Below are 13,482 nucleotides of genomic sequence, written 5' to 3'. Positions count from 1 at the left end.
CTATTAGATGGCAGTGTTTGGTGTGTTTGATAAAAACTTGTCCATGACATCCTTCCGTGGTGGATCTCTTCATTATCAGCTAACCTCTCTCCTTATTTGTACCTTGTCTACCAATTCTTCAGAAGTACCCTTGGCTTCTAGAGATAGTATGATGTTCTTGAAGTTTTTCTGTCTGAGGTCTGCTAGATATGGCCTCCTAGAGTATTTCTTGTCTTTAGTAAAACTGGGGACCCTGGGGACCTTCTGTTTTATTTTAATAGAAGGATTAGTTTAGAAAGTTGTTTTTATTTTTGGGGTTACCTACAGAACTAAGGGAACAACAGAATAGGGCCCATTTTTGTACTATTTTCATACGTTATTCTAATTGTGTGGGTTCTCCCTTGCTATAATTCATTTCTATTCAAAGCTGCTTTGGAAGGAGCATTTTACCAGAAGTGAGTCCCCTCCCCCAGGCCTGAGCCTAATGACCTCACTTTCCTTCCTGTCTTCCTATGTAGAGCGTGCTTGCTAACTCTGCTCTAGTCAGCTGACCTTTCTCCAGACTGGACTATTAGCCTGTATATCAGTTCGTAGGTGAAAAGGAGAAGCTTTCTTGAGTTAGAGGGCCCAAATGGACCAGGCTGGAGAAAGAGGGGTAGAGTGGACCCTGATTGATCCTTGAGGGATATTTACCTTTTAGGGATTCTGCTTAGAGCTAAAAGCCATAATAAGGAAAGTCCTGATTAATGTGTCTACTGCTGTTATTGGAGTGAAGTCAGTGGTTATGAAGGTAGAAGGCTGTGAAAAATATTAACTGCTGGTTAGCAGGTAATCTTAGCAAGAGGCACTGGCTATTTGAATTCATAATTTTGAATATCATCAAACTTTTTCACTTGCATAGAGGAGGATACAAGCTATTAATCTCAGTTTTTTTGTTTTTAAGAAAAAAAAAAAATAACAGCAGTAGCTCAGCCTTTATGAACAGCCCCACAGTAACAACAAGCTTATCTACAGGGGCCGGTGAGACAAATTTTTGGTAAGGAACCAAATTACCTGTTAAAGTTAAAATATTCTTTTGAACCTGATACTTTTGAACATGCAAGAGTATGGAGTTCATTTCCCAGACAAGTTGTGGATTTGTAGGGAGTCCTGGTTACTTGTTACCTATGTTCAGTGCTTCTCATCACCATTCCTTACAATAATATTATTCATAAGCAGACTCTGTCAGTGCTGTTCAATAAAATTTCAGTAATGATAGAAATGTTCCGTATTTGTGTTGTCCAATGTAGTAGCCACTACCACACATAGCTAAAGAGCAACTGAGAAACTGAATTTTAAATTGTATTTAATTTTAATAATATAAAATGTAAATAGCCACATTTGACTATTATCTTGGATAGCACAACTTTATATATTATATAAGGGATTACTAACTTGTTGGGCAAGAAATTCAGTACATTCTTAGTGATTCATTGACATATTCATTTCTTCACACAGCTCATAAGCTTGTGAAGCTGTGGAACAAGCATGGCCATTAAAAATATATATTAAGCTAATATTGGGTAAAAAGGCAATGATAGTTTTTTCCCTTAATAAAGTCAAGGCTGTAGAATGGTCTCTCTTGGGAAGTCTAGTAGATGTTTAACATTTGACCAGGAGAAATATTCTTCAGCAAAACCCTGAAAGCAGAAAGAGGGAGGAAGTCTCAGTGAATGCATTTCTAGGAAGGTTGGAGTGAGATGTGGGTGGAGGGAACTTTTAGGGGTGAGAGTTGTTTACAGCTTAGTGTAATGAAAAGACCCTACTTAAGAGTCTGGAGACATTAATGATCTGTTAACATAGGATTTTACAATTTACAGAGTAAATTCACATTTTTAATTATTTTTGTTTTTGTTCACTTGGGCCTGGGATGGTATTAAACAGTTTTCTCCATTACCAGATCTTCTGCCAGAAGGTCCATGCTTAGGAGAAGAAAGGAATGAAAGATCAAAACCTAATTTAAATGGCTAAGAGATGTCAAAATTGGACTAAAGATTCAAATTGCAGAGGCCCAGTTGAAAGTAGCCAAGTATTTTGGCCAGCGAGAAAAGTGGTTTTTTCACGCAGGAGATAGCACTGGCAGAGGCAAACAACACTTTAGTGTGAAAGTGGCAGTGCTGGCTACAAGGCAGAGCTGAGATTTATGGAGCTCAAGCTTGGTACAACAAGGAAAGCCAGAGGAGCTGTGGGTTCACTGACAAAATTGTTTGGGGGCTGAGGCCTGGAAAAACTAGACCACCTAATTTATTATCTCTGCTTGGCAGGGCTTCAGACATCCTCTTCTCTAAGTAAATAAGCTAAGTAACTGATTGAGAAAGAAAATGCCTTAGGGAGCATCTGAGCAGCTATGGAAGCACATGGGCCATGAGGTGCTGAGCTAGTGTCTGATCCTGCCCGCCAGGTTTTTTGGGCAGTGAGCGCAGCCGAGGTGTTACAGTAGGAATTAGTAGTTCATATAGTCCGGCCCTCTAGCTCTCTGAGGGACCGTGATCTGGCCCCCACTTTAAAAAGTTTGAGGACCCCTGTGCTAGGAGATAGGATCTGTGTTCTTTGTACTTTCCGTCCTGTACATTAGGTTGCTAAAAGCCTATAGCCTGATTAGAGCTGGCTGGACATTCGTAGACATGGCACATTCTAAGTGTGCTGGGGCCTATGGTTAGTCTTGCAGGTAGTGATGTGCAATATCCCTTTAGCAGTCATCAACTCACAGTGCTTTATAATCAACAGGTGCTATTTCTCTGTGAGCTTGACATCGTTTGTTACTCTTAGCACAGTAAAAAGATTACTGGTCAGAAGCCATGGAGTGTTAATAATCCATTTACATAGGCTTTTACAACTAACAGAGGGCTTTCCACAACAGTTAACAACAACTATAAGCGTGTGTGTAGTACCTTAAAGCTTACAAAGTGATTATGCAAGGTTATTGAGGAGAGCCAGGAAGCAGACTCAGATCCTCTGACTGACTTCCTGATCACAATAATTTTACTATGTGTAAGTCTAACAGCCTTTATAAACCTCAGTATTTCCATCTAAAATATAGAGACAATGACCATTGTGTTTATCTCATCAAGCTGTTTTAAGTGCATGGACAGAATGTAGAGCATTTTATACATTTAAAACTAATAAAGCGGTAGTGATTACAAGCAGGTCAGTTCTCTTGGCTATCAGTTCTAGAGGGGAACTTTAAGAGTTGTTCCCCAGCAGGATCAATGATTTAACAGACTGCCTTTTGTTTTTACTATGATAGACCTGGCTCTTCAGGACCTCCTTTGTCTTTCAAGGCAAGATAGGCTGGCTAGTTTGAAAAGAAAACATAAAGGAACATACATTGGCTGTCCAATGTAGTAGCCACTACCACACATAGCTAAAGAGTAACTGGTTAGAGAGTTGGCCCACACACCGATTTTGATTCCCGGTAAAGGGCACGTGTCTGGGTTGCAGGTTCGATCCCTGGCCCCCCATCTGGATACATGCAGGAGATAATCAATTGATGTGTCTCTCATATCAATGTTTCTCTTTCTCCCCTTCCCTTCCATTCTCTCTCTAAAAATTAGTGGGGGGGAAATGTCCTCAGGTGAGGATTAACAAACAAAAATCCTCATAAAGCAATAGACAAGCCTGGTATTCTATGTTGTAAGAAGCTGCTTTAAAATAATGTCTTCCACTGACTGATCTCTTAGGACTTTCATGAGTCACATACAAATAAAATGATTTTTATTGCCCTTTTCTTTTTCTTCTCATTCATTTATCTTTGGCAAAATAAAGATTCTAATGCCAAAGTTGTGGGAGCATCAAAAAAATATAGTAAATGCAGAGAGAGAGAGCACTACAGAATTAGAGGGAGGGTACCAGACCTGATGGCTAGCTGAGCTCCTTGCCAGCTAGTTCACAAATTAGTTCACAACCTTTGTTTAATAAACACTGATTTTTTTTTTTTAATTCTTACAAGCCATGTGCAGTTGTTGAGTTCAGACTTTAAGAAGTTCATTGCTGCATAAGTTTGGTGTCATTGTTTGTTACTCTTATTGCCCCTACTGAGGTCCCAAATATGGAGGTAACCCTGGAGACCTGCACTGTTCTCCTGGGTGCATCTCTCATATTCCCTTTACCAGATGGGCTATAATGGGCAGGGGACTCTTGAATCTAGATATGAATTTTTGTACTGGAACTTTTAACTCAGCAGCTATGGCATCTCTCTGTTTAGTTCAGCATGTGCCTATTGTTTAAATTTCTTAGACACACAAAAGAAATATAAGTTATATTTGCTGTACCCTGGTAAGCATGCAATCATCTTGGGAAATGAGAAATTCATGAAAAACAAGAAACTAAGGTAAAGGTGACTGACTATGCCTAAATATATGGTACAAGTATTGAACGCAATAGGAAGCCAGGAAAGTGAAAGATGAACTCGGACCAAGGGGTTATGGAGTCATTTCTGGCAGAGGTGGGACTTGAACTGGGCTGTAAAAGTTTAGTTAGGTGGAAAGGAAGAAGAGTGGCATTCCAGGTTGGGAAACAGAATGGTTAAAGGCCTAAGGAAAGGAATGAATATGGCATATTTCAGGAAATAGGATGGACATTGATCTGTCTGGAGATAGGGTTCCTGTTGAGAACAAGCAATGTGAGATGGACTTAAATTCCAGAGAACTTAGAATGATAGCTGAGAGCTTAGACTTTATTCCATAAGGTCATGGGGATCACTGATTACTTTTTTAACGAGAGGCCTGGTGCATGAAATTCATGCACGGGGGCGACTGGGGGTAGGGGTGTGTGGCCCTCAGCCCATCCTGCACCCTCTCCAATCTGGGACCCCTCGAGAGAAGTCCAACTGCCCCTTTAGGCACGATCCTGGATCAGGCTTAAAGGGGCAGTCAGACATCCCTCTTGCAATCCAGGACTGCTGGCTCCCAACTGCTCGCCTGCCTGCCTTGTTGATTGCCCCTAACCGCTTCTGCCTGCCAGCCTGATCACCCCCGAACCACTCCCATGCCAGCCTGATTGATGTCTAACTGCTCCCCTGCTAGCCCGTTTGCCCCCAACTTCCCTCCTCTGCCAGCCTGGTCACTCCTATCTTCCCTCCCCTGCAGGCCTGGTGCCTCCCAACTGCCCTCACCTACTGGCAATCTTGTGTCCACATAGGGGCAGAATCTTTAACTACATGGGGGCAGCCATATTGTGTGTTGGAGTGATGGTAAATCTGCATATTACTCTTTTATTAGATAGGATAGTGCACAGGTGGGGGCCAGCTGGTTTGCCCTGAAGGGTGTCCCTGATCAGGGTGGGGGTTCCCTTGGGGCATGGGGCAGCCTGAGTTGAGGGGCCTGTAGTGGTTTGCAGGCCGGCCATGCCCCCCAGTGACCCAAGCAGAGGCCCTGGTATCTGGGATATATTTACTTTCTTTTTTTCTTTTTTTTAATATATATTTTATTGATTTTTGTACAGAGAGGAAGGAAGAGATAGAGAGTTAGAAACATCAATGAGAGAGAGTCATCGATCAGCTGCCTCTTGCACACCCCCTACTGGGGATATGCCCGCAACGAAGGTACATGCCCTTGACTGGAACTGAACCCCGGGGCCCTTCAGTCCCCAAGCCAACGCTCTATCCATTGAGCCAAACCATCCCGGCTGGGATATATTTACTTTCTACAATTGAAACTTTGTAGCCTGGAGCAGAGTCACGCCTCCTGTTCACTCAGTGGTGGCAGCCGTTTCTGTTTGGATTTGTTTATCTTCTATAATTGAAACTTTGTAGCCTTCAGTGGAGGCTTAGGCCAGCAAGGGCAGGCGGAAAGCTTGGCTTCCTCCCTTACCGGGGAAATGCCTCCCTCCTGTTCACTGTGGCTGTAGCCATCTTGATTGGGTTTATTTGCATACTCGCTCTGATTGGCTAATGGGCATGGCTTGTGGAGCAGAGTGATGGTTAATTTGCATATTATTCTTTTATTAGGTAGGATAAGGAAGGGACATGATGAAAGCAGTGGTTAAGATGATTGAAATTGTAGAGGAATGTAAACTATGTTGGAAAGGGGTTGCCAAAAAGTACAGTTACTTTTGGAAACCAGGAGTGAGAGAATAAGGGACAAAATGAGTGATGATGGAGAGAGTAGGTAACAAAGTCTTGAACCAGAGATCTTTGAAGGGAGAATTGGAACTTGCTGTCTGGCTGTGAGGAGGGGAAAGAAAGGAAAGGATCAAGCAGAACTCTGAGGTTTGAGCCTGTAGCCAAGAGAACAGTGGTTCCAAGGTTAGAAATAGCAACACTAAGAAGGGAGACTAGTTTAGGAGGGTACTTGATGCAGACTAAGTTGAGTTTGATATTACAGTGAAAAACTCAGACCGTGCATCTATATGTACATGGGATTTTTTGCAGGTTCAGCATCCCTTATTTGCAATTCTGCAATTCAAAATAGTACTTTAAACTGAAAGGCAATTTTTTATTTTTTGGTAAATTTGTGGCAAACTCATTTGGCAACAAAGCCTGGTGTGGCTCAGTTGGTTGGAGCGTCATCCCATGCATCGAAGGTTCTTGGGTACGATTCCTGGTCAGGGCACATACCCAGATTGCAGGTTTGATATCTGGTGGAGGTGTATGTGGGAGGCAATCAATCTTTCTCTCTCACATCAATGTTTCTCTCTCCCTGTCTTTTTTTTTCTCTCTCTCTAAAATCAATAAAAATAAAAACATATCCTCGGGTGAGGATTAAAAAAACACACCTGGTCTGAATGAATATAGGGGTTATGTAGAGTCTTTATTCCATTTGTTGTGATACTCATACTTTTCCTTACTAGTTTATCAGATACACCCTAAATCTTAGTGACTTAACACAATATGTCCAATACAGAGAAGGGGAGGACAGGATTCCTCAGGCACTTAGGGACCCTAATTGAAGTTGGCTCCACTGATTTGGAACATGTGGCTGCCAGGGAATATAGTCTGAAACTCAGTTCTGTTCCCAACTCTTGATCAGATCTAGTCACAAAGCCCAAAACTAACTTCAAGAGAGGCTAAGCAATGCAGAGGAGTACGGAGATTCCTGTGAGCATTCTACCTCTGCCATGGGAGTGCTGCCCCAGACACCCTCCTCCTGGGGGGAGGTGTCAAATAATACATAGAGCATGTACCATACGACCTCTCTAAATCCTAAAGTGCATTCTGAAACACTTTTGGCCCCAACAGTTCTGGCTAAAGGATACTGAGCCTGTATTAATATTATTGAGCAATTATGATATATCAGTTCTCAGACTTTTATCAGTTATTTCATCCAGTTCTTTTGATAGCTCCAGGAAATAGATACTATCACTATTCTCACTTTACAGATGAGAAAACTGAGTCACAGAGAGGTTAGTAACAAGTTCAAGGTCACAGAGCTAAAAGGTTGTAGCGCCAGGGTTTGAAGTTAGCCTCCTCCTCCCCCTCCCCCTCCTCCTCCTCCTCCTCCTTCTCCTCCTCCTTTTCCTCCTCTTCTTTTTTAATGTTTTTACTGATTTTAGAGAGAAACATGAGCCTCCCACATGCACTCTACTGGGGATTGAGCCCACAACCTGGGCATGTGCCCTGATGAGAATTAAATCAGCGACCCTTTGATGTATGGGATGACGTTTAACCAACCAAACTACACAGGCCAGGGCTAGCACTACATTCTTAACAACAACATATCTGCCTTAGTTATGTGGCAGACAGAGGAGTGGTGTGTTTTTGTTTTTGTTTTTGTTTGTTTTAGTGTCTCTTTCCCCCCCCCCCCCCCCCCATTAACCTCTCCCTGGATGAAATTTTATTTGAGAGATTGGAGCTGAATATAGAGATTTTTTTATTTTATTTCTTCTGAGGAGAAGATGTGAGGAGGGATCAATCCAGAGGCTAAAAGTCAGATATCAGGACAGGTCTTGTGTTGGGGGAGGGGTGGGAGAGGAAATGAGGAAGAGGAACCAACAAAGAAGCAGAAGTGGTTAGAGTGGTGGCAGGTTTCCCTGGGCTGGGATAGAGTCACAGAGGCGGGGAAAAGAGAAGCTCATGAAAGGGGACTTGGCCAGTTTGAAATGCCTCAGAGAGGCAGAGAGAGTGTTTGGCAGGAAGGAATTGAATTAAGTTATCTTTATCTGAACTTTCCTTATCCATGGCTTATTCTTGTCAGCCTGAAAAGGGAAACTCTGATTTGGGAATTTGGCAGATTTTGGCATTTGGTGTGGTACATGGAAGTCGGTCATGAGAGTGCTCTGAAAGGCTGTCACCACATTAGAGAAGGGCTTCTTTGCTTATACTGCTTACTAACCACAAGCTTGAGGAGGAGTGATCTATAGTTTGAGGCAAAAGTTTAATTCCCTTTTCAACTAAATGCACTAATTTCTGACTAATAGAATAGTGCTTAGATAATGGCCCATCATGAATATATTTGGTTCCCTCAGCCCCAATGGACTGAGGGTATTCCTTCATAGGTGCATCTAATTATTGTCCCAGTTTAAAAATGAGAGCTATTGTTACATGCTTGTTATTGCTATAAAAATTAGATAAAAATCAACAGAGAAAAACCTAAGGACATCTGGAAAAACTATGGACTTGAGTTAATACATCATGATTGGTTAATTAGTTATAACAAAAACAAATGTTCCATACTAGTATAACATGTTAATACGTAATAGGAGAAAGTGTAGAGAGGGAATATGTGGGTATTCATTACTATATCTGTTCAATTTTCCTATAAATCTAAAACTTCTAAAAATAGAATCTATTAATAAAAAATAATAATGAAAGACTACACCAAGGCATCCTGGACTGTGAGCAGGAGGGGGTGAAAGTATGTGGTAACTTACCTGCAGGCACAGACAGGACTGCAAGCTGTGGTGAGCACTTGGACTACTCCAGAGCCCGTTGTAGAACTAGAGATGTGGAAAGCTAAAAGAAGGCATGTCAGAGCCCGGCTGCAGGTGTCAGGCTTTGGAGACCTCTTGCTTTGGTAACTGGTGAGTGTTTCAGGGGAAGGAGAAAAAGAAGACAGTGAAAAACCTGCTGTCACTCGTTATAAATCTTGAATCTACAGGATAATTTCCTTTGCAGTAGCACCTCCCCTCCTTTCTGCTACACATACACATATCTTCACCCTCACCTAGAATGCAGACCTAGTGGGGCACAGTGCCTTCCCCACTTACCTCCTCCATCCCATCTACTCACATCCCTAACCACAACCCTCCCTACGGGTCCTCCAGTTCCCATAGCTTGTCGCATGATTGGTACCAGTCTCCCGGTGCTGACTCCATTATTACCCTAGATATGGGGAGTTTCCATCTCCTCCACATGAGTTCCAAAAAGTAATATCACAAAAGATCATTTAATGGTTTCCTTCTTTCAGTGCTCCCATTGAAGCCCTGCATCTGTGAATAAAATAAACCTCCTTTGCCTATGTAATGCTTAATTTGTAACATAATATGGTAGTTAAGAGCTGGGCTTCCTCAGTATGAATCCTGGCTTTTCTTTTACAAGATTCATGACCTTGAAAGAACTTATTTAATTTCATTGTAACTCAGTTTCTTATATAAAATAGGGATAATAATAGTACCTGTTGCTTTACCCGGTTTGGCTCAGTGGATAGAGCGACAGCCTGTGGACTGAAAAGTCCCAGGTTTGATTCTGGTCAAGGGCATGTACCTTAGTTGCGGGCACATCCCCAATAGGGGGTGTGCAGGAGGCAGCTGATTGATGTTTCTCTCTCATTGGTGTTTTTAACTCTCCCTCTTCCTTCCTCTCTGTAAAAAATCAATAAAAAATATTTTAAAAAAATAATAGTACCTGTTGTGAGGGTTAGTTTAATTGATATATGTAACACTAGAAGCCCGGTGCACAAAATTTGTGCACTTGGGTGGGGGTCAGGGTCCCTCAGCCTGTGCTCTCTTGAGGTCTAGAACAGCCCTCTCTCCTTACTGCTCACTGCTCCTTAGTGCTGCTGCAGAGGCGAAGAGGCTCCCACCACTGCCGCTGTGCTCGCCAGCCTTGAGCCTGGCTTCTGTCTAAGCAGCCCTCCCCCTGATGGTCAGTGCACATTATAGTGACCAGTCTTTCTGGTCATTCTACCATAATGATCACTCAGGCTTTTATTATATAAACTAGAGGCCTGATGCGGGCTTGGCCCCTGCTGCCTTGTGGCCTGCCCACGCGTGCCCCCCCCCCCCTCCACTGGTCGTTTCAGAGGTCATTCTGCCGTCCAGTCTAATTAGCATATTAGCTCTTTATTATATAGGATTAATAGATAGATGCTTAGAACAAGTCTCAGTAAATAGTATTTGCTCAGTAAATGTTACCTGTTGTCATATGTTTTTCATGGATGAAGTGGCCCATATGTTATATTAAGGATGAGAGGACTATATCAGGGCTGTATTTGGAAGAACTGTCACATCACAGACCTGCTCCTCAGGGAAGCTTTGGTCTCCACTGTTTAGTAGGCGACCTTTTCAGGGCCATTAAGTTCTCTGGCCCCCAGTTTCCTTGTATCCTATTAATAAAAGCCTAGGTGGTCATCATGCCCTCATGCCGCAATGAGCGATCACCAGGAGCTGCGGGTGGGAAGGGATTTGACACTGTATGCACAGTGGCAGGTCTTGTGGCTCCATGCCACCAGGCCTGGGGGGTCCCGAGGCTCTGCGCAGCATGGAGGCAGGACCCCCAACTCCAGCCTACCTCTTTGGGGCAATCCATCAAGGAGCCCCAGATGGGTGGGCAGGGCCTACCTCTTTGGGATGATCGATTGCGGGACTCCCACACTGTGAGAGGGTACAGACCAGGCTGGGGCACCCTTCCTCACCTCCTCACCCCCAGAGAACAAATTTCGTGCACCGGGCCTCTAGTTTAAAATAATGGGTTAGCAATGTTTCCCAAAAAGTGGTACGCATACCCCCAGGGATACGGGAAGAGTTTGGTGGGGATATGCACTGCACCGTGCTTAGCTGCGTCTAATTCTATGTTCTCATGAGTATGAAGGGTACTCAGCGTTACGAAAATTGTAGAAGGGGTACACATATGTCAAAAGTTTGGGAAACACAGAGAGGATGGTATACTTATATTTTAATTTAGTGATTCTCAAGGTGTGATTTAGGGACCTCTAAGTGGTTCCCAAGACCTTTTCAGGAGTCCTTGAGGTCTAAACAATTTCATAATAATACCAAGATGTTACTTGCCCTTTTCAGCTTCATTTTCTTAAGAATCTAAAGTTTTCCACAGGCTACATGATATCTAATATTACAACATATTGAAAGCAGAAGCTAATATGAGAATTCAGCTGTCTCCTATTAAGCCATGCATTGAAAAGATTTGTATTCTCTCACTAAACCCTTTTTAAAAAATGTTTATTTATTGATTTTAGAGAGAGAGGAAAGAGGAGACAGACAGACAGACACGTCGATTTGTTGTTCCACTTATTTATGTATTTATTGGTTGCAGCTTATTGTGTGTCCTGACTGGGGATTAAACTCGCAACGTTGGTGTATCAGAACAATGCTCTAACCAACCCAGCCAGCTCTCACTAAATTTGTAAAAATCATAGTTATTTTATTAAATAAAAAATGTATTTACATTAACATGCACTGGTTTTTTACTTTAAAATGAATAAAATAAATGTTCTCAGTTTTAATTTCTAATATGGCAAATATTAGATATAATTTACATAAACCAAAGATCTTTGGGATTCTCCACAATTTTAAGATTGTAAATTAGAACCACTGGTCCAGTTCTTCAGTGGACTGAAAGAGAATTCTAGGCCCCTAATCTCTTGGGAAGAGGAACTTTATATGTATTCATTCTACCTTTCAGACTCTCTTCCTTTTTTGTCTGCTGTGTTCCTCATCTTCAAATTCTTTGAAAGCCTCTACTTTTTTCCATGCCATTCTATAAACATATCTTTCTCAATATGATTTTCATTCATTGATTATGAATTCTTTCTCTCCTCTATATTATTTTTTGATTTCCTAATAATCTTACTTTCCCCCCCTTCTATACGAGTTGTTCTGTCATACCTCTTCCCTTTTCCTTTCATTTTTAACTCCCAGGAGTTGTTTGTTTGCCCTTCATAATATCTCTTACTCCTTGATTTGTTCCTTAACATTTTACCACTTCTACTTCCTTTTTTTTCTGATATTTACACTCAACTCTGTTCTCCAATTAATCCATTTAATAAATATTAAGGCCAAATATTACATATCATTCTCTTGATTATCTCTGGGTACAGAAACAAAATAGATGCGATTCCTGTTCTCCTGTAGATTATAGTCTACCCATGATGGTCATTTAGGATAAACCTGGGGCAGTTATAAGGTAATTTGTCCATGTTATCACCTTGGGGGTAGCCTTGAGAGGATCACAGAGATCAGTAGTAGCAGTAGCAACCATTTATTGCATGTCTACTGTATATAAGGCATTTTACTTCTATTATCTTATTTAGTTCTCATAGCAACTCTGCAAATTAGATATGTTTAGCCCCATTCCACAGATGGAAAAACCAAGATTCATAGAGGATAAGTAATTTGCTTGTGGCCATTTAACTAGGAAGTGTCAGTATTAAGATTTCTTTTTCTGTTCAATCATATCAGCCAAGACAAGAAGGAACAGTATCCTGGCCAGGAAATTATATGGAGGGATGAAATGCCAGAACATAGAACTAATCTGGGGCAGCCACCTAGGAATCTTGTCCTAAGAGCTTTGTTGCCCCTGAACTGGAAGACTACAACTCATTGGAAAAGGGAATGCCCAGCGGGTAGAGAGACTGGAAAAGGACATCAGAGATATTTGCTTAATGTTGCTAAATGACTGCCTATTGCTTACCTGGGAGTAACACATGCCAGAGTACCGCTAACTTGTCTTATTTCTTTGGCAGAGTGACGTCAGAATCAAGTTTGAGCACAACGGGGAGAGGCGGTAAGTCTGCTTTCTGATTAGTGGTTGTGTCCCTGGAGTGATTCTTGTGGGGTCACTGGCTGGATAACAGGGTTGATTGGACATAAAGGGTAAAGTTTCACCCTTGGCGTGGCCTACCAATTGAACCTTGTTACTAGTCTATATGGAAGCCATTTAAACTGCTGATGTTTTTCTCTCCTGCTCTTATTCTGTTACTGTGAGATCTGCTAATTTGCGAGGGAAAGAAGTTAGGACTTCAGCCCTTCTCAGAGTCATAACTTCCACAGACACTGACAGAGTACCACTTGCACACATTAGAGGGAGTTTAGGATTCTCCTGTGATGTGCCATTCCCATCCCTGGTAGAGTGGCCCTAATTTTGTCCATGTCGGGGCCAGGGTGATGAATTGGAAGTTTTATAATATCTAGGTTAGTGGTTGGTAAACTCATTAGTCAACAGAGCTGCAAACCGCGGCTCTCGAATCACATGTGGCTCCTGATCGAGGTCATGGGAAGCTTCTGCAGATGTGAAAGAGTTCAGATCATTAGAGAACATAGAAAGAGGGAGTTTTTCAGTCTATATTCTGTATC

The 13,482-nt window shown here is 42.1% G+C and overlaps 1 protein-coding gene across 2 annotated transcripts in view; it reads left to right on the top strand.

Moving 5' to 3' along the window:
• The window catches only part of MAP3K3 (mitogen-activated protein kinase kinase kinase 3), a 61,322-nt gene that overhangs the window by 10,797 nt on the left and 37,043 nt on the right, over positions 1-13,482 (top strand). For both annotated transcript variants that reach the window (XM_084863779.1, XM_084863778.1), the window contains exon 3: positions 12,873-12,913. In XM_084863779.1, the coding sequence (XP_084719905.1) occupies positions 12,873-12,913 (41 nt within the window). The remainder of the gene's footprint in view (positions 1-12,872; positions 12,914-13,482) is intronic.

Source organism: Pipistrellus hanaki (assembly GCF_964339955.1).
Source record: "Pipistrellus hanaki genome assembly, chromosome: 16".
Lineage (NCBI taxonomy): Eukaryota > Metazoa > Chordata > Mammalia > Chiroptera > Vespertilionidae > Pipistrellus > Pipistrellus hanaki.
Note: the sequence above shows the minus strand (reverse complement) of the source record. Positions and strands in the feature narration are given on the sequence as shown.